At 33.4% G+C, this 21,454-nt stretch overlaps 1 protein-coding gene across 2 annotated transcripts in view; it reads left to right on the top strand.

The window, feature by feature from the left end:
* The first annotated feature begins 1,730 nt into the window (after positions 1-1,730).
* bcl9 (BCL9 transcription coactivator) overlaps positions 1,731-21,454 on the top strand; it is a 34,459-nt gene continuing 14,735 nt past the window's right edge. For both annotated transcript variants that reach the window (XM_073842196.1, XM_073842195.1), the window contains exons 1-2: positions 1,731-1,810; positions 18,598-19,010. In XM_073842196.1, the coding sequence (XP_073698297.1) occupies positions 18,655-19,010 (356 nt within the window). In that variant the 5' untranslated portion in view covers positions 1,731-1,810; positions 18,598-18,654. The remainder of the gene's footprint in view (positions 1,811-18,597; positions 19,011-21,454) is intronic.

Genomic DNA, 21,454 nt, shown 5'->3' with positions numbered 1-21,454 from the left:
TTTTTCATATTTTCTTTTGCTTATACCTTTTATTTTTTTATTTAAGTTTGGCTTTTATTTTTGCTGTTATTTTATTTAGTACTTATTTTGTTTTTTAAAAGTTTTAAAAGTTCTTATTTTGTTTTTTATTTTTGCTCTTTTTATTTTAGCTTTTATTTTAGCTTTTGTTTTTATTTTTATTTTATTTTAGCTTTTGTCTTTGCTTTTATTGAATTTTATGGTATTTTTGATATTTTATACTATTTTTTTTTTTACTTTTTTTGATGTTTTTTTTTTTCCATATTTTCTTTTGCTTATACCTTTTATTTTTTTAAGTTTGGCTTTTATTTTTGCTGTTATTTTATTTAGTACTTATTTTATTTTATACTTATTTTTATATACATTTCTTTATTTCATATTTTAAAATGCGTTTCTTTATTTCATACTTATTTTTTGTCTCCTCTGACGTCATAAATTGCTATACAAAAGTTTGGTTTTGGTAAAAAACAAAAAACAAAAAAATTTTTTAATGTTAATAAAAAAAAGTTTCTTTTGCTTACCAAGGCTGCATTTGTTTGATCAAAAGTACAGTAATATTGTGAAATATTATTACAATTTAAAATAATGGTCTTATGTTTTTATATTAAAAAAAATGTAATTAAAGCTACATTTTCAAGTTTTTTTCCTTAGGTTTCCTTAAATATTTATTTGTAATAATAATAATAATAATAATAATAATAATAATAATAATAATATTTTGTAACATTATAAAAATATTTGTTGTCACTTTAGATTAATTTAATGCATTCTTTTAATGAATAATGAATTAATGAATGCATTAATTAAAAAATAAAAATTCAGACTTCAGATATAAATTTTTTTATATATATATTTTTCACTAGTGGGTGCAGGACACTTTTGTTCATTTGTGTAGGTGAGGATAGCAAAATAAAGTAAACTGTGACATATTACACCCAAAAATTCTTTATTAAGTTGACTACCAGAAAAATTTCAACAAATATGAGACCATTATGATTTGACATTTTGACCTGACCATTTTTTATGTACCTTTCTATCAAAGTTATCTGACATTATCAAGATGAATTTGTTCTGACACAGTTTAACTCTTGAGTTCTTGTCATATTTTATTACCATTCTCTAAACTGTAGCGAATAAACTGAATAATGTGAGAAATGTTGGTGTCTGAATAAATTTAGGTTTGACTGTGAAAATTTAGGTAACTCACAGAAATTCTTGGTATCCACTTTCAAATGCAATTCTTCCCTTCTCATTTTTAAAGAACACAAGAATCAAATGTATTTGCTGTCATTGACATCAAACCCGGAGTTCTACATGATCGCCAAAGTTTGACATTTCAGAGCTACTGCTGAGGGCTAAATTTTAATGAAAAAATTGAAATCATACAGGTATTAAATGACGTAAATGATGATTTGGTTGAGCTATTTCTTTCACAGGTTTCATTACGGTATATTACAGCATATAGCGTGAGTGTGGGGAGAGGGTTTGACAAGCTTGAAAAATTCTTTATAATGATACGCTTCTCAAACAAGTGTCATTCAATCAAAATCGGCTTCAGCCATCTATTATTAATCAAGCCATTACCTCAGTCTGTTCTGCAGATCCTGCTTTAACACCCTGCTCTTGCCTCTTAAAGCATTTCCTCGCCGGTGTTACATTGGCCCTCAGAGTGTGTTTAATAAATGTGTATTCTCTGTCTCTCTCTCTCTCTCAGATCGCTGTGCGGTTGGTGGTGTTCTGTTGCAGTCAGTGCAGTCATGGCCACAGCTATATCGTGACATAGAGGGACATGGTGAGTGCAGCTTACATAGCTTCTTTTCATACCTTTTGTTATAGCATCCATATTAGACAACAGCTGCGATGTGTTTGTGTCATACACTACAATTCAAGAGTTTGGGGTCTGTAAGGTTTTTAAAATATTTTTGAAAAGTCTCATGCTCTCCAAGGCTGCATTTATTTGCTCAAATATACAGTAAAATATTATTACAGTTTTAATAAACTTACTCTAGTCTTCAGTGCCACATAATCCTTTAGAAATCATGCTTATTTAGTCTTCAAGAAACATTTCTTATTATCAAGGACTGGGTGAAAAATATAGAGTTCTTCGATTTTAATCGATTCTCATTTTTATGAACCAATATTGATTCTTTAATCCCAAGAATCGATTAGTCTGGTCTGTTTCGGTTAATAAATGGAACAGTGTAGCATATCTCCCATCCAATAAATCGCAATAAGCTTTGTGCTTTGTTACTTTTGATATAAAAATCTCAGACTTTTGATATACAAATCTCAAACAATAAATATCGTTTTGGCTCTGTTTAATGTGGAGTGACAGATCACTGTAGCGAATCAGTTCAAGAGAAGCGGAACTGATCATCATCTTCACTTTAATGCCAGTTTTAGCACGAAATAAAAATGAATAAACATCCGAAGGCATGTTAAAAGAAAGAGTACAACTTACCAAAATATGTGTTCTGTCTTACGTAATCACTCAGTGTTTCAACTGCGGAAAGATGTCAACGTATGCTTGTAAACAATGTCACTTAACACACATTTACCTCAGAAAAAAACACATTCGGTGGTCATAAACTAGTTAGCTAGAAAAATTTACTCTAGAGAGGAGCATTTTGCTAAACACATGCATCATATAACATTCATTATAATTTAATATTCTTCAATGTTTAATTTGAATGTATACATTTCAAAAAATGCATTGGAATAGAAATATAACTTTATTATTAAAATAGTGTTATTTAAGTGTTTGTATACAAAATCAGTTTGTATACAATTATCTTTAATATTATCGTAATGTAGTACCAACTGACTCTCATATATATTTTTCAACATTAGTTGAGTCTTTTTTCTTCTTTCCTTGAGGAAAATGTTGCCAAGTACTGGCCGATATATGCACAAAAATAATTAATATTGAATTGAATCTAATCGAAATTGAAAATCGAATCGCAATCTTGTTACTCAGGATCAAATCAGACTGTGTCAATCAAAGGTTTGTGTCAAAACCCAGCTCTATTAATGTTGAAAACATTTGTGATACTTAGAATTTTTGTGGAAACTGTGGTATATTTTATTCCAGAGCTTTTTACTAATTGAAAAACTGCATTTATATGAAATAGAAACCATATTTAACATTGCCAATGGTAATTCAATGCATCTTTGCTGAATAAAAGTTAATTTCTTAAACAAAAAATTATGCAACTGACAGAGTTTCTCCTCGTGGTTTGGAGTTTGGGTTATTTGTGTACTTTGGAACCACTTTTGCTTTTTTGGCCTTGACCTCCTTGGCTGGTTTAAGATGCACTATATTGCCTAAAGTATTGGGACAGCCCCTTCTAATGAACAGGTTTGACTAATTTAATAATGTCCGTTGGTACAAAGTAATGTTTAGGCATATAATGGTATTCTAGATGATTGTGTGCTACTTTTATAGCAATAGTTTTGACAGGACCCTTTTCTATTCTAACATGACAATTCCTCTGTATAAGGCAAGGTTCAAACTAAAAGAAACGATTGATTCAGTCAGTGTGGAAGAACTTGACTGGTCTGCAGAAACCTTGTTAAAGTCCTAATCTCAGCTGAACACCTCTGGAGTGACTTTGAGCCAAAAACTCATCACCAAACACCAATGACTTGTAACTATGGGTACAGTCATTTTTGACACTTCCAAAATGGATGGAAATGCAATTTATAAATACATGAATTGTTTTCATCTTTGTTGCCACAGTTTTAAAAGTGCCTTTTGTTGTCCTAATACTTTTGTCCATATATTGTATGTACAAGTCATTGGTGTTTGGTGATGAGTTTTTGGCTCCAAGTCTGCATTTAAAGTCACACCAGAGGTGCTCAGCTGAGATTAGGACTTTGATTTCTGCAGACCAGTCAAGTCTTCCACACTGACTGAATCAATCATTTTTTTAACTTGCCTTATACACAAAGACATCGTCATGTTAGAATTGAAGTTGCTGTAAAGTGAGTAGCACACAATCCCCTAGAATATCGTTATATGTTTAAACGTAAAGATATGTACTTATGGAAATTACTAAAGTAGTCAAACCTGTTCATTAGAAGGGGGTGTGCCAATACTTTTGGCAATATAGTGTATGTAGTGATCAACAAGGTGGTAAAGCTTCAGGAATAGTTTAAGGAACAGTAGACTATTTCACCCAGAATACAGTATGTTCCAAACATGTTTGTTTCTTCTGTTGAACACAAAAAACGATATTTTGAAAAATGTGTGTAACTAAACAGTTAATGGTAGCCATTGACTTCAATATAAAAAATCCATGCTGTGGAAGTCGATGGCTACCATCAACAGTTTGGTTGCATTCTTCAAAATATCATCTTTTGTGCTCAACAGAAGGAAAGAAAGCATGTTTGAAACAACTTGAGCGTGAGTAAATGATGACAGAATATTCATTTTGGGATGAACTCTTGCTCACCACACATTAGCTGTGAACCTCTTTAGATATGGCTGAGTAGTCATTTTGAGCTATGGATCCACCAAGGATGGATGAATATAATGTAGTCATGGATTGTGGTTTAAGATGCAAGGTCAGCAACCTCAAGGCATTCAAGCCTTTCTGTGGTCATTAAGGCTAAACTGTGACCTGTAGGTTACTTAGAGGGTGTCTTTATAATTATGACTTGTAGATATTGCACTGTACATGGGACTGCTTTTCAATTTGATCTGCAGAACCATATAGCATTCCTCAGATGGATCTGGGCACTAAAGAAATATGGATGAATCCTTTTTTGGTATCCTCCTGACTGTGAAGCTTAGTGGTTATGATCAAAAATGTTCTGGGCCTCTTTATGGATCCCAAAATCAATAATCATACTTCAGAATTTATTTTTGGGGCTCTGAAGAGATTTGCAACTAATAGTGGATATTTTTTTTCTCCCTTCTGTCTCTTAGCGTTTAAGTGGCTCTTCTCTTGTCAGTGGAGAAAGTTTTGTCTTTAAGAGAAATAAAGCTCAATCTATTGAATGCCCCTGATTAATTAACCTTGAGCTAGTAATGCTGGTTTAAGACTCGCAAATCCCTTTTTTTGTAAGTCTGATGGCACACATATCTCAGCAGTCTCAATCTGTTTTTCCCTCCCAGAATGCACTGATAAGAGCTGAGCTTGAAGTGATTGAATTGACTTGTCTTCAGCTTTACTTTAGCAGTGCAATGTATCTTTGTAAAATGTGATCATGAATGGTGTGCTTCTGTCATTGGCTTACAGGGATCATTTCTTTTATTTTTTTATTTTCTTTTATCCATATTTGTTGGTAAATTTGATTCTAATCACACAAAGTAATATGCTAAATGTATTTTTAATTCAATTAAAACAATCTGATATAGCCTTCAAGCAATAATTAAACGATTAGCATAGTATTATAAGCTATAAGTCATTTATTTAATGGTCATGCTGATTGGTTTAACTTAGAAATAACCTCTAATTAAAATAGCTCTACCTTTTTGTTTATGTTGTAGAGGATTTATTCAATCTAAGTGACCTACCTACTACTATTTCTTTTTGTATCAGCATGACCCAGAAACCAGTACTTTTGACATCCCTACTTGTGCATATAGTCCACCTTTGCCTTTGTTAAAAGTATAATTAAATTCTTAAAATATAGGTGTTAGCGTGTGCATAGACTAGATCAGAGGTGCTCAGTCCTGCTGCTGGAGATCTGCCTTCCTGCAGTCTCGAGCTGCGGCTGTAATTAAACACGCACCTGAAAGAGCTAATCAGGGTCTTTGGTTCACTTATAAATTACAGTCAGGTGTGTTCGAGCAGATTTCTGCTAGAAGAAAAATCTGCAGGTGCAGGACCGAGTCCTTCTAGCTGATAAATAGACTAATTCCGTGAAGTCGCTTGTCAGTTCATAAGTGTGCTGTATTAAGTGTTTATGGTGGGCCTGTTTCTGTAAGTCTCTGCAGCAGCTCTGTGGTGTTAAACAGTATCATAAGTCATGATGTGATGAATGCTGTCTTTTCAACATTTGAGTGTCCATGTTAATCAGAGTGTGCACCACTGTGGCATGCTATACTATTAATGTGGTTAAACTAAAATAGCTCGTTATTGAAAAAAACTGTTTTAATTCGAGGCTGAGCTACTGTAATACTACTGAGAAATGTAGTTCACCCTAAAATTAAAATTCTGTCTTAATTACTCACCCTCATGTTGTTGCAAACCCGTAAGACCTTCACTCATCTTTGGAACTTCGCAACTACCACGTTTAAGGCCCAGAAAGGTAGTTAAGGACATTGTTAAAATAGTCCATGTGACATCAGTGCTTCAACCCTAATGTTATGAAGCTGCGAGACTTTTTGTGCACAAAGAGAACAAAAATAATAACTTAATTCATCAATTATTCTTTGGTGGAACTACTGATGTCACATGGATTATTTTAATGATGTCCTTACTACCTTTCTGGGTCTTGAACATGTCAGTTGTGTTGCTGTCTATGGAGGGTCAGAAAGCTCATCAAAAATATCTTTAGTTGTGTCCTGAAGATGAACAAAGGTCTTACAGGTTTGGAACGATATGAGGGTGAGAAATTAATGACAGAATTCTTATTTTTGGGTGAACTATCCCTTTAAGTGTTGCTATTTTTAGTTATTAATATTTAAATTTTCATTTTAGTTTTAGTTTTAATACACTTTTTTTTTTTTTTTACCATTTTTATAAATTTAAATGAACTAAATTTAAGTTTAGGTTTTTGTCTTTTTTGTCTTTGGACCCTCAGAATCCAGATTTTTAAATAGGTGTATCTTGGCCAAATATTGTCTTAACAAACCATACATCAATGGAAAGCTTATTTATTCAGCTATCAAATTACGTATAAATCTCAATAAAATAAAATTGACCCTTATGGCTGGTTTTGTGGTCCAGGGTCACATATTACACATCAAATCTGATTGACTGGTGATTTTTGGTGCACACTTTCAGAGTAGACAAATTAAATGTCAATGGAAATTTGCCTGATTGTGTCACATTGTACGCATGGAAAGTTATGTATTTGTCTTTAGGCAAACTACAATATAATATTTGCCGATTTGAAGAGCATCTATAAATGAAAGCACATTCCTGTAGCTCGAGACTGGTGCTAGCAATGCGAAGGTCATGAGACTGATTCATGCAATCCAGTGTATAGTTTGAATGCACAGCTACTTGTATGTAAAAGCGACCACCAAGTGCTTGAAAGTCTGGATGCCTATTTGGTCTGCGACGGCTATGCGGTTGTTTGATAATCTACACTTGACAGGAAGATCTGCTTGTTTGTGTCTTTGTTGCTGCAGGCGCTCAGCCAAAGCAGACGGTCAGTTTAGACTTGTTTCTTATCGATTATTTGTGCATTACAAATGGGATATGCATATGCATTTGCCTTTTTTTAATAAGGAATGAAGACATTTCTTCTAGCCATCTGACTCTGTTGAGCGGTTGAGATTGATGGATTTTGTGTCGACTGTTTGTTTTGGCTGCTATATCCAGCCGTAAATCATGCTAGCTGTCTCTTTAGCTGTCTTTATTATATTAACAGAAGCTACGTCTAATAGCGATATAATGCCAGTTTCATACTCTGGTAAAGACTAGGATTTGGGTACGGAAAACCACGGCTAGCATTAAACGTCAACTTAAGTGCGTGCATGTGTTTATTTATTTTTTTTCCACCCAAAGGCAATGGCTTTCAAGGTTATAGCAGCTCTTTTTTGTCTGTGTGAGGAAAAATATGAGAAATCCTTTTCACCGTGATGCCTTACGCGTGTGTGTTGGGGCCCACACGTCTCCTACACACATGCACGCTCTCTTTATGATTTATAAGTGGGAGTATACAGCCCTTGAGCCATGCAAAATGGAAATGGAGTTTAGGAAGCTTTGCTTTAACTGAATAAGGGTGGCAGGACCTCTGCCGTAAACAGCCCATTACACAGTTCATATAGTCATTTAAGCCTCACGGCTCTGTGGCGTCCAGCGCGGCTGTCTGTGTGCGCCGCGCACCTCCTGCTATTTTTCTATTTGCCTGTTTGCGTTCCTGATGATGCCCTGTAGCAGCACCGACGGCCGGCCGCATCCCAGCGCCTCCGAGCTGCTGCGCCAGTTTGGAGCTAATGGATTGTGCAAATACACACTGAACGGCCTTCATCTACTTGTGTAGCTAGTTCAAGCAAGCAACTTTCTTTTTCTTTCGCTCTTTCTTACCTTTTCATCTTTCTTTCTTACCTTTTCATCTTTCTTTCTTACCTTTTCATCTTTCTTTCTTTCTTTCTTTCTTACCTTTTCATCTTTCTTAACTTTTCATCTTTCTTTCTTTCTTTCTTTCTTTCTTTCTTTCTTTCTTTCTTTCTTTCTTACCTTTTCTTCTTTCTTTCTTTCTTTCTTTCTTTCTTTCTTTCTTTCTTTCTTATCTTTTCATCTTTCTTTCTTACCTTTTCATCTTTTCTTTCTTTCTTTCTTATCTTTTCATCTTTCTTACCTTTTCTTTTTTATTCTTTCTTTCTTTCTTTCTTTCTTTCTTTCTTTCTTTCTTTCTTACCTTTTCTTTTTTTATTCTTTCTTTTCTTTCTTTCTTTCTTTCTTTCTTTCTTTCTTTCTTTCTTTCTTACCTTTTTTATTTTTTCTTTCTTTCTTTCTTTCTTTCTTACCTTTTTTATTTTTTCTTTCTTTCTTTCTTTCTTTCTTACCTTTTCTTTTTATTCTTTTCTTTCTTTCTTACCTTTTCTTTTTTTATTCTTTCTATTCTTTCTTTCTTTCTTTCTTTCTTTCTTTCTTACCTTTTTTATTGTTTCTTTTCTTTCTTTCTTTCTTACCTTTTTTTTATTCTTTCTTTCTTACCTTTTCTTTTTTATTCTTTCTTTCCTTCTTTCCTTCTTTTTCTTTCTTTTTCTTTCTTTCTTACCTTTTCTTTCTTTCTTTCTTACCTTTTGTTCTTCTTTCTTTCTTTCTTTCTTTCTTACCTTTTCTTTTTTATTCTTTCTTTCTTTCCTTCTTTCCTTTTTCTTTCTTTCTTACCTTTTGTTCTTTCCTTTTCTTTCTTTCTTCTTTCTTTCTTTCTTTCTTTCTTTCTTTCTTTCTTTCTTTCTTTCTTTCTTACCCTGTCTTACTTTCTATATATATATATATATATATATATATATATATATATATATGTATGTGTGTGTGTGTGTGTGTGTGTGTGTGTGTGTGTGTGTGTGTGTATATATTTAATTTCTCTACCTTCAGCCTTTTAAAAATATATGTATATGTTGACTTATAATAATAATAATAATAATAATAATAATATGTAGGAAAAAAATATATAGGTACTTTTTGAACGTTTTGATTTATTTAGCACACGTTTAATTTAATTTATTATTTTATATTACTTTTTATATTTACTTTTTTAGTATTTTATTTATTTTTAGTATTTTATTTATTTTATTTTTATTTCTGTACCTCCAGCTTTTAGTGTGTATATATGTTTTTAATAATAAATGGGAAAATATGTAGGTACTTTTTAAACACTATTTTATTTTTTCAATAATAATGATAATAATAATAGTAATAAATAGGAAAAATATTAAGTACTTTTTTTATTTAATTTATTTTATTTTATTTAACAAAATATTATAAAGTGAATATTCCCAGTCTTTTCTTTCTCTACCTCCTCCAGCCTTTTCAAAAATATATGTATATGTTCACTGATAATATTACATGGGAAAATATGTGGGTACTTTTTAAACACTAATATATATATATATTTTTTTCACCAATAATAATAATAATACATGGGAAAATATATGTAGGTATTATTATACACATTTTCAAAGTTTTGTTTTGTCTGATTATTCCGAGCCTGCATTGTGGTTTTGCATTTATTTGCATTAAAACAACCCCTCCTATCCTCTCTCAGTATTTTAAATTGATGCATTTTATAATATATTTATGTCCTCAGTCCTTTCCAAATTATACTGGATATCTTGTCACACTGGCCACTGTTTTCACCTCTTTCTTGTTTCCACTCGCTCAAGGCTGGACAGGAAGTGTAAGAGCATTCTGGAATGTTTGTCCATTTCTGAGAAGGAAGTGGAAAAGTCTGAGCTTGAATGCACGTGCACAAGTTCAACACTCATTCCAGGCTTATTGGACTCAGAATGGGATGTTCATTTATCTTTTTTGTTTATTTAGTCAACATGAGATTAAAACGGGTACAAATCATTTAGCGTTTTTGAAAAATGTGAATTTGAGATGTATTACTGCATATTTCACAGAGAAAAACACCATAACTTCACAAACACTAATTCATGTTGGCTGTTTAATGCCGATCTAGTAGATCTTGGGATTCCAGTGCTCTGTGTCATTGGAATTGCAGTAAAACTACACATTCATTCGAAACCTTCCCGCATATTGGTGGGTACGGGTGTGTTTTTGAGGCTGTTGTAGATCCAGGGCCTGTCAGTCGGGGTTGCCTTGGCAACGGTGTTTGTGGGTGTGCGTGCATGAACAGAAATGTCTGTGGCGGGCTGGAGAAGGCTTGACGGCCATGCTGCTGTCGCTGTACGCCATTAGAGCTCAGCACCGGAGCTCACCGGCCTCTCACACTGCGAATGCTGAAATCTGAGAATGTCAGTATGCAAGTGTGGCTTCAGGAGGAGAGAGAGAGAGAAGGGGCCATGCAAGGAAACCACGCTTTAAATGACAAAAAAAAAAAAATGAAATGGCTGCCTCAGTTGCTCATTTCTTGTTATGGGTTTACTTTTTGCGATATTAAACAGATACGTTACCGTTCAAAACTTTTGGTACTTGCCGTACTTGCTGGTTCTATTCTAGGTTGAGTTAATTGATCAAAAGTGACACATTTATAATGTTACAAAATCCAAAATGTTAAATAAATGCAGTTGTTTCAAACTTCTCATTCAACAAGAAATTCTTGAAGGAATACAAAAGTATTAAGCATAAGTTTTCAATATTGATGATAAGTGTTTCTTGAGCAACAAATCGGCATTTTTAGAATGATTTCTGAAGGATAATTTGACGCTGAGGACTGGAGTAATGATGCTGAAAGTTCAGCTTTGCCCTCACATAAATAAAATAATTTTTTAAATATATATTAAAATAGAGAACATGTTTTTTAAATTGAAATGCGTCATTATATGTAATATTACAGTTTGTATTATATTAGTAGTCATATAAATGCAGCCTTGGTCAGCATAAGAAACTTAATTAAAATACTTAAAAAAATATTTTTTATTTAATTGTATTGTATTATTATATTTTTTATTTTATTTTATATACAAAATATTATAGTGAATATTCCCAGTCTTTTCTTTCACTGCTTTGTATGTATATGTTCACTAATAATAATAAATGAAATGTATGTAGGCACTTTTTAAACAATTTATTTTATTTTACTTTATTTTCAAAATATTATAGAGTGAATATTCCCAGTCTTTTCCTTCACTACCTTTAGTGTTTTAAAAAGTATATGTATATGTTCACTAATAATAATAAATAGGATGTAAATAATATATGTAGGTACTTTTTTTAAATATTTTATTTTATTTTTTAGTTTATTTTGTTTTTGGACATTCCCAGTCTTTTTCCTTTTTTAACCTTCAGACTTTTAAAAGGTATATGTAGGTATATGTTCGCTAAAAAAATAATAAATGGGGAAATATATACGTAGGTACTTTTATTTATTTATTTATTTATTTATTTATTTATATTCCCAGTCTTTTCCTTTTTTACCTTTAGTCTTTTGAAAAGTATATGTATATGTTCACTAATAATAATAATAATAATAATAATAATAATAATAATAAATAGGAAAAATATATGTAGGTACTTTTTTTTTTTTTTTTTTTTTTTTGGATATTCCCAGTCTTTTCCTTTTTTACCATCAGACTTTTAAAACGTATATGTATATGTTCGCTAAAAAATAATAAATGGGGAAAAATATATGTAGGTACTTTTATTTTATTTTATTTACGAATTAATATAGTGCATATTTCCAGTCTTACTTTTTTACCTTCAGGCTTTTAAAAAGTATATGTATGTGTTCGCTAAAAAATAATAACTTTTATTTATTTTTTTTTATTTTTTTTATTTTATTTCAATTTATATTCCTAGTCTTTTCTTTCTCTACCTCCAGACTTTTAAAAAATCTATTTATGTGTTCACTAATAATAAATGGGAAAAATATATGTAGGTATTTTTTGAACGCACTTTATTTAATTTTAGCTCATTTTAGTTTAGTTTAGTGTGAAGATTCTTCCTGCCTGACTTATTTGCATTGAAACAACCCACTCTGTCCTCTCTCACACTCAGTATATTAAATTGGTGCATTTTATGTATTTATTTCCATAGTCCATTCCAGATTTCCTGAAAAAACAAAACAAATGCAGCACAGTTGTGTTCAATATTGAGGATAATAAATATTTCTTGAGCAATATATTGGATATTAGAATGATTTTGCAAAAATCTTCCATTTAAGAAGTATTTGTTTTTATTATTACTAGTTATTTGCTAGCTTTTGCATTGTAAATAAATCACAGGTAAATAAATCTAGGTAACCCCACAGGTGCAACTAAACACAATCAGATTGATCTCTTAAAGATACACAAATATGTTAACACTTTTTATAATCATTTTAATTAGTCAATAACGAGCATTAATTTTCAACAGATCGGTAGATAAGTACCAGCTTTCTCTGTTGACGTAAATTTGCATTGTTAGTTGAATGAGGGAGTTTTCATTCTGCTGGTATTATATTTTAATCGTACGTTGCCAGTGTGCCCCAAAACTTTTTTTACATTCACATGCCTTGATTTAACTTGCAAATGTGAGCATTGTGCTCACACAGTAGAGCCCTGATATAAAATCATATTACTTATGAGTGTCATATGTTGTTTTTTTAAAGAAGGTTAAGCTGAGTTACGATTGAGTTTAGATTGGTTTGTTTTAAAACAGTATAAATTATACTGAATTAATGCAATCTAAATCAGAGTTAATATGCATTAAAGTATGTTTGTTTTTCTTATTTAATTCAGATCAGCCCTTTTTTTTCCTGAGGCGCTTAGTAAAGCATTTATAGGTTTAGTCTGTACAATTATGGTAAATCCCCAAAATGGAGTCTCTGGGTTGAGTTAGCACTGTCTTTCAGTGCTCACTGTTAGGCCGGGAGGGAATATGTGAGATGCTTACATCATTTGAGTGTTTTGGAAGCTGTCCTGAATATTTTCTGGATGACAACGCAGTCTGACACTGCAGCTTTTAGAGAGCGTTCTCATATCTTATGAAAGCTCAGTTTTGCGCAAAGACAGAAGTTCCCTACATGTTAACACGATCTCATTCACACACAGAAGCACAAGCACACCCTGGAAGATAAACCTAATCGTTTCCACTCCTGTGTTTTCGTACATTACTGCTGAGCATAAAGATTTGTGCTAGTCAATTATGAGTTGAGTTCTCGAGTCCTGACTAACCCACAGCTGTTTCTGTTAGAGAGATCTGGGTTACAAGGTGGTACACATTATGTGCTGCTTGCACTCTTTCTCTCTGTCTTTGTCCACTTGTAGTCTGTACTTTTTACTTTTCTGATTTTATGCTTTGGTAATAAACACTTCTGTGCAAATGTTTAGGGATTTCTTTATATATGTGTTTGAAAAATGTCTCTTTTTGCTCACCAAGGCTGCATTTTTAAATTTACAGTAAAACTTGTTTTTTATTAAAGGTTTAGTTCACTCAGTTTCTTTCTTCAGTCTAAAAAAAATGTTTTTAAGGAAAACATTCCAGGATTTTCTCCATATAGTGGACTTTAATGGGAGCCAACAGGTTGAAGGTCCAAATTGCAGTTTCAATGCAGCTTCAAAGGGCTCTACACGATCCCAGCTGAAGAGTAAGAGTCTTATCCAGTGAAATTAGAAAACATGAAAAATTATGTACTTTTTAACCACAAATGCTCATCATATGTGGTTAGTGGTTAGTCTGTGCACTCTGCTTAAGAAACACTCTTAAAAATAAAGGTGCTTTAAAAGGTTCTTCACGATGCAATAGAAGAACCATTGTTTGTTCCAAAAGGATCATCTCTTACCTTTTTCTAATCTGAAGAACGTTGTTTCACCACAAAGAACCTTTTGTAAAACAGAAAGGTTCTTCAGATGTTAAAGGTTCTTATGGAACCATCCAGACAAAAAAAGGTTCTTCTATAGCATCATGAAGCACCTTTATTTTTAAGAGTGTAGGGTAGGACGAAAAACGCAATCTCATTTTCTCCTCCAACTTCAAAATCATCCAAAATCATTGTTTTAGCTTTTTTTTTTTTTTTTTTTTTTTTTTAAAGCCGGTTGACTTTCTTTGCCCGCTTGCTATGTAAACTCTTAAGACTTCCACCTACGTTACGCATGACCTTTCCAACATGATTGGGTAATGTGTGAGGTTGAGTTAGTGCACGATGAGCATTTGTTGTTAAAGTATATAATTTTATTTTTTTTTAGAAAATGACCAATCGTTTTGCTAGATAAGACCTTTATTCCTTGGCTGGGATCGTGTAGAACACTTTAAAGCTGCATTGAAACTGCTATTTGGACCTTTAACTGCTGATAGTCATTGAAGTCCACATTATGGAGAAAAAATCCTGGAGTGTTTTTCTTTAAAATCTTAATTGTGACACTGGACCAAAAAAACCAGTCTTCAGTAGCACGGGTATTTGTAGCAATAGACAACAATATATTGTACGGGTCAAAATTAGCGATTTTCTTTTACGCCAAACATCCTTAGGATATTAAGTAAAGACCATGTTCCATGGAGATATTTTGTCGATTTTTCTACCGTAAATATACCTCTTATGAATTTTTGATTAGTAATATGCACTGCTAAGAACTTTATTTGGACAGCTTCACAGGCAATTTTCTCAATGTTTTTTTTTTTTTTTTTTTTGTACCCTCAGATTCCAGGTTTTCAAATCTCTGCCAAATATTGTCCTATCCTAACAAAGCTTATTTATTCAGCTTTCAGATAATGTATAAATCTCAATTTAAAAAAATTAACTTTATGACTGGTTTTGTGCTCCAGGGTCACAATTTCTTTTCGACTAAAGAAAGACATGAACATCTTGAATGACGCTGGAGTGAGTTATTCTGGAAGTCAACTAATCTTTAAAATGTTACCATTAAAAAAAAAAAAACAGTTTTTTATTATAATATATTTTGCGATTTATTCCTGTGGCACAAAGCTGAATTTTCAGCATCATTGCTTCAGTTCTCAGTGTTACACAATCTTTCAGAAATCATTCTAATATGTCGATTTACTGCTGAAAAAATGTGTAATAATTTCAATGTTGAAAGCTGTTGTGATGCTTGTTTGATTGCATCCTTGATGAATAAAGTTGCTTAAAATTACTGACCCCAAAATTTCTAATGGTGTATTACGTCCTGTGACGCTTTAATGCGAAAAGATGAATATCCTAGTTTGAGGGGAAAAATGGTATCAATTGGAAAGTGTAACAATTTGGCACAATATAATGTGGTGTGGATCAAAAGTAACAAAGCAGACTTTTCAAATCAGAGTACATCATGAGACTGGCTTTTGTTGCAAGATATTGTCCATTTACTTCAATTTTCAAATACTTCAATTTTCCACACTTGGTTCCATCCATTTTGCCTGGATTTTAAAATTTTCCAGTCCTGTCACATGATGGTTCTCCTCGCTTTAACTGTGTTCTCAGCGTGATGTTCTTTTGCAGACCACAAAATCCACCAGCACACAGTTTTTCAGTCTATCACACGCCTCCATCCGAGATGTTACACGACTACTTGTTTTCAACAAATCGTTCTTTTGGTGGCCTTCAGTCTGACTCTTCAGGCAGTTTTGGATGATGGCCACTGCCTGGCAGATTCACATTTTCTCACCTTGAACTTCTACAGCGTTTTGGCGAATATGCAGTGACTTGAAATTTGCTTATATTCTTGGCATGACTAGTATTTTTTGAGTAATTTGACTTGGATGTGTTTTTGTTGCATGGTTTTCATGGTTTGGATGTTCATAGCCACTTCAGGTTATTCAGAACTCCTATGAAACGTGTCTGCACAGGTGGACAAACAAGTAAACATGTTACTTCAGAGCTAATGTAGGTGTGGCAATGCAAAGAGAAAAATAGACTTATGTACTTCCATTCAAAAGCTAGTTACTTATTTGCATGAAGTTAGAACTTTTATTTAGCAAGGACACAATACAATTGATCAGAAATGACAGTAAAGACATTTATATTGTTGCAGAAGATTTCCATTTCAAATATATGCTGTTTTCAACATTGATAAGAAATATGATTATTTCCATATTAAACCAGTCATAAGGGTCAGTTTTGTGAAATTGAGAGTTATATATCATGTGAAAGCTATATAAATAAGCTTTCCATTGATGTATTGTTGTTAGGATATGACAATATTTGGCTGAGATACAACTATTTGAAAATCTAATTATTATGAAAATCACTTTTAAAGTTGTCCCAATTAAGTTCTTAGCCATGCATAGACCTATTACTAATCAAAAAATTAAGCTTTGATATATTTAAACTAGGTAATTTGCAATATATCTTCATGGAACATGATCTTTATTTAATATCGTAATGATTTTTGGTATAAAAGAAAAATCTATAATTTTGACCTATACAATGTATTTTTGGCTACTGCTACAAATATATCCGTGCTACTTGTGACTAATTTTGTGGTCCAGGGTCACAAATTAGAATGATTTCTGAAGGATCATGTGACACTGAAGACTGGAGTAATGATGCTGAAAATTCATAATAAATTGTAATAATATAATTACAAAATATTTTCTCTCTGTCTTTGTCCACTTGTAGTCTGTACTTTTTTACTTTTCTGATTTTATGCTTTGGTAATAAACACTTCTGTGCAAATGTTTAGGGATTTCTTTATATATGTGACCCTGGACCACAAAACCAGTCATAAGGTTAAATTTTACAAAACTGAGAGATATGCATCATATGAAAGCTCAATAAATAAGCTTTCTATTGATGTATGGTTTGTTAGGATAGGACAATATTTGGCCGAGATACATCTATTTGAAAATCGGGAATCTGAGGGTGCAAAAAAATCAAAATACTGAGAAAATCACCTTTAAAGTTGTCCAAATTAAGTTCTTAACAATGCATATTACTCATCAAAAATTACATTTTGATATATTTATAGTAGGAATTTTACAAAAAATCTTCATGGAACATGATCTTTACTTAATTTCCTAATGATTTTTGGCATAAAAGAAAAATCAATAATGTTGACCCATACAGTGTATTTTTGGCTATTGCTACAAATATACCCCAGCGACTTAAGACTGGTTTTGTGGTCCAGGGTCACATATGTGTTTGCAAAATGTCTCTTTTTGCTCACCAAGGCTGCATTTTTAAATTTACAGTAAAACTGTTTTTATTAAAGGTTTAGTTCACTCAGTTTCTTTTCTTCAGTCTAAAAGAAAAAATGTTTTTAAGGAAAACATTCCAGGATTTTCTCCATATAGTGGACTTTAATGGGAGCCAACAGGTTGAAGGTCCAAATTGCAGTTTCAAAGGGCTATACACAATCCCAGCTGAAGAGTAAGAGTCTTATCCAGTGAAATTAGAAAATATGAAAAATTATGTACTTTTTAACCACAAATGCTCATCATATGTGGTTAGTGGTTAGTCTGTGCACTCTGCTTAAGAAACACTCTTAAAAATAAAGGTGCTTTAAAAGGTTCTTCACGATGCAATAGAAGAACCATTGTTTGTTCCAAAAAGAACCATCTCTTTCTTACCTTTTTCTAATCTGAAGAACCTTGTTTCACCACAAAGAACCTTTTGTAAAACAGAAAGTTCTTCAGATGTTAAAGGTTCTTATGGAACCATTCAGACAAAAAAAGGTTCTTCTATAGCAAGGGTCACCAAACTTGATCCTGGAGGGCCGGTATCCTGCAGAGTTTAGCTCCAACTTGCCTCAACACAACAGCCTGGAAGTTTCAAGTATACCTATTAAGACCTTGATTAGCTGGTTCAGGTGTGTTTGATTAGGGTTGGAGCTAAACTCTGTAGGGACACCGGCCCTCCAGGACCGAGTGTGGTGACCCCTGTTCTATAGCATCGTGAAGCACCTTTATTTTTAAGAGTGTAGGGTAAGACGAAGAACGCAATCTCATTTCTCCTCCAACTTCAAAATCATCCAGAATCATTGTTTTAAATTTTAATTTACAAAATATCTTCATGGAACATGATCTTTATTTAATATCGTAATGATTTTTGGTATAAAAGAAAAATCTATAATTTTGACCTATACAATGTATTTTTGGCGATTGCTACAAATATACCCGTGCTACTTGTGACTAATTTTGTGGTCCAGGGTCACATATTAGAATGATTTCTGAAGGATCATGTGACACTGAAGACTGGAGTAATGATACTGAAAATTCATAATAAATTGTAATAATATTTTACAATATTACTGTACCTTTTAATCAAATAAATGCAGCCTTAGTGAGCTTAAGAGACGTATTTCAAAAGCATCTGACTAAACTAACTGTTCTTTGCTTGTTTGTTTGCGTTTAGTGTGGCCAGGGGCTGTGAGGGCTCCTCGGGGAGACTCCAGACAAGCCCACACAGAGAATGCTGGAGGTGCAGGAGGAGAGACCAGCAGCAGCAGCAGCAGCAGCAGCCACAGCCACGGCAACCACCGCAGCTACCGGAACCACAGGAAACGCTTCAGGCAGGAAGGAGAGGGCCAAAGAACGGCAAGAGGAGGGCCAGGACTGCAGCAGCCCTGTCGCAACCCCCAATACCGGGCCCCGGAGCACCCGGGCCAAAGCTACGCCCACCACTACACATACACACTCCCACACACATACACACACCCCCAGTCCCCACCAGCACTCTACTGCTCCTGCCTCTGTCGCACTGGGACTGACGTCAATGCATTCCAGCAACCCCAAAGTGAGGAACTCTCCATCGGCTAACACTCAGAGGTGAGAGAACTGTGTACAAACTATTCCTTGAAACAGAAGTTTTATTAGTTTTGTACTATTTTATATGTTACAGTTTGAAAGAAATTAATACTTTTATTCATTAAAGGTCCCATATTGTACACATTTCTGGAGGTTTTTTTTTAGTTGTTGATGTCCTTAAGAATATATATTTGCGGTATAAGTGCCAAAATCCATCTCAATATATTTTTACAGCTCCTTTTTTTAGGAGCTCTGTCAAAAACAGGTCGATTTTGGCCCATCTAATTAATATTCATGAGTCTCTCTTCTGATTGGCCTGTTGTTTTCTGAGTGACGCACAGCCAGGCCAACTATAGTTAACTTCGGTCATGTATGCTTTAGCTGAGCCCAGAGCCATAGAGAGAGCCTAGGCTGCTGATACTCAACAGGATATTTCAGAATGATCATTGTTTTTTCTTTTTCAAACACCGAATGCAGTAAGATACATAACTGTTGCTTTAGTAAAGCCCCTTTCACAATGCGCGCTGATTCTGGAAAATTATGGGAACGAGCGCTGTGTGAACAAAAGCCAGAACCATAAAGGCAGTGTTGTAGTGATGATGCACGTTATCATGCCACTCTTCACAACGAAAAAATACGTGCAAAGTGGAATGAAGCGGCACTATCAGCGCTGAAGCACAGATTGTTCAGGTTAGTTTCAGTTTAGTGAAACGTACGCGTCGCATTACATCTCACATCCAAACGTCACCTGTCTTTACGGGTTGTGTGTAAAGCACGCACAGATTCCGGAAAATAACTGTGAATGAACTAAATCAAACAACTCCGGAACAAATCATGGGAAACATTATCCGTGTATTTACCGGAATCGCTGTGTGAAAGAGGCTGAAGTTGACGTGCCAGTGGTCTCTTATTTTCACGTTGTTCTGAAGCCTGTGCAATGATGTAGTTTCGACATCTATCGACTGAACAGGGTTTTCTCGACTTGTTTTTGTGGTGTTGTTGCTTAGCAATGTTATGGACACGATGTTGTCGGTGGTTTGACAAAAGGAGGGTGGGACGGTGGTTGGTGCTGGGGTGGTGACTGAAGGCGGTGACTGAGTAGATGGGACGTCACATCTTTGCGGAAGTCACAGCGGCTCGTGAAAATGAACAGCTACTTTATGCAGGCTGTGTGCAGTTTACTGTGGATTGACTGTTTTGAAACTCATATGGTAGTTACATAGCCCCTAGACCTCAGTTATCATGAAAAAAGCCAGGATATTTCGATTTTGACAATATGGGACCTTTAAGTCCAATTCTGAGGGGGAAAAGACCATGTTCTCAGAATTGCAAGTTTATATTTCGCAATTTTGACTTAACTCACAGTTGTTACAAAGTCAGAATTGTAGGATATACAATTGAAATTCTGAGGAAAAAAGTCGGAATTGTTGAGTTTATATCTTGCAATTCTGACTTCATTTCTCAGAATTTCACATTTATATCTCACAATTTTTACTTTATGACTCGCAATTAAGAGTTTGTCGCAATTCTGAGAAATAAAGTCAGAATTTCAAGATATAAACTTACAATTCTGACTTTTCTCTGAGTAAAAGCAGCTGTAACTTCTGCTGTAACAATTCTGACTTTTCTCAGAATTGTTTATACCTCGCAATTGTGGCTTTTTCCCCTCAGAATTCTGACAAACTCGCAATTGCGAGTTATAAAGTAAGAATTGCAGGATATAAAGTTCTGACTTTTTTTTATTTTTTATAACTTGAAGTTATGAGAAATAGTCACAATTCTGAGAAAGAAGTTACAGCTGTGAGATTATTATCTATTAATATTATATTAGATATTATAAATTCTGAGAACTTTATCTCATTGCATATCTATAGTTTATATCTCACAATTCTAACTTTTTTTCTCAGAATTGTGACAAACTCACAATTGCGAGTTATAGAGTAAGGATTTTTTACATTTTATTTTATTTTAGACTATTTCTTGCAACTTCGAGTTTATATTTAATGCAGTTTGCATTTTGAGTTTATATCTCACAATTCTGAGAAAAAAGGTCAATTGCGAGGGGAAAAATAGAAGAGAAAAGGTCGCAATTACACGGAAACTGTCTTCAATTAACTAGCCTTTCGAATACTGATTAGTGGATATAATTTTTTTTTTTTTCTGTTTTATCTACAGTAGATGTTTTTGAGCACATCGACCAGTCGATTTTGGAAAAAATCTAATGTTGCACATCCCTAATTGAATTAATAAATTATCAAAATAGTTTTATTTCCCTAGGTAAATGCATTAGCAAACCGTTTTATTGCAGTTGGACACAATTGCGGATGCTATTAATTCACCACTATCTTATATTAAACTCTTCTTAAGTGTGTGAGGAGTTGTTGTTGTTTTTAATTTCTCCTTAATGGAGATGCACCACACCAGCGAATCATTTGCTGCCCACTTACTTGCAATTCCCACCCTCC

The sequence above is a fragment of the Garra rufa genome, chromosome 6 (genome assembly GCF_049309525.1).
Source record: "Garra rufa chromosome 6, GarRuf1.0, whole genome shotgun sequence".
In the NCBI taxonomy this organism is placed as follows: domain Eukaryota; kingdom Metazoa; phylum Chordata; class Actinopteri; order Cypriniformes; family Cyprinidae; genus Garra; species Garra rufa.
The sequence above is the reverse complement of the archived record's forward strand: the minus strand, read 5'-3'. Positions and strand labels throughout refer to the sequence as shown.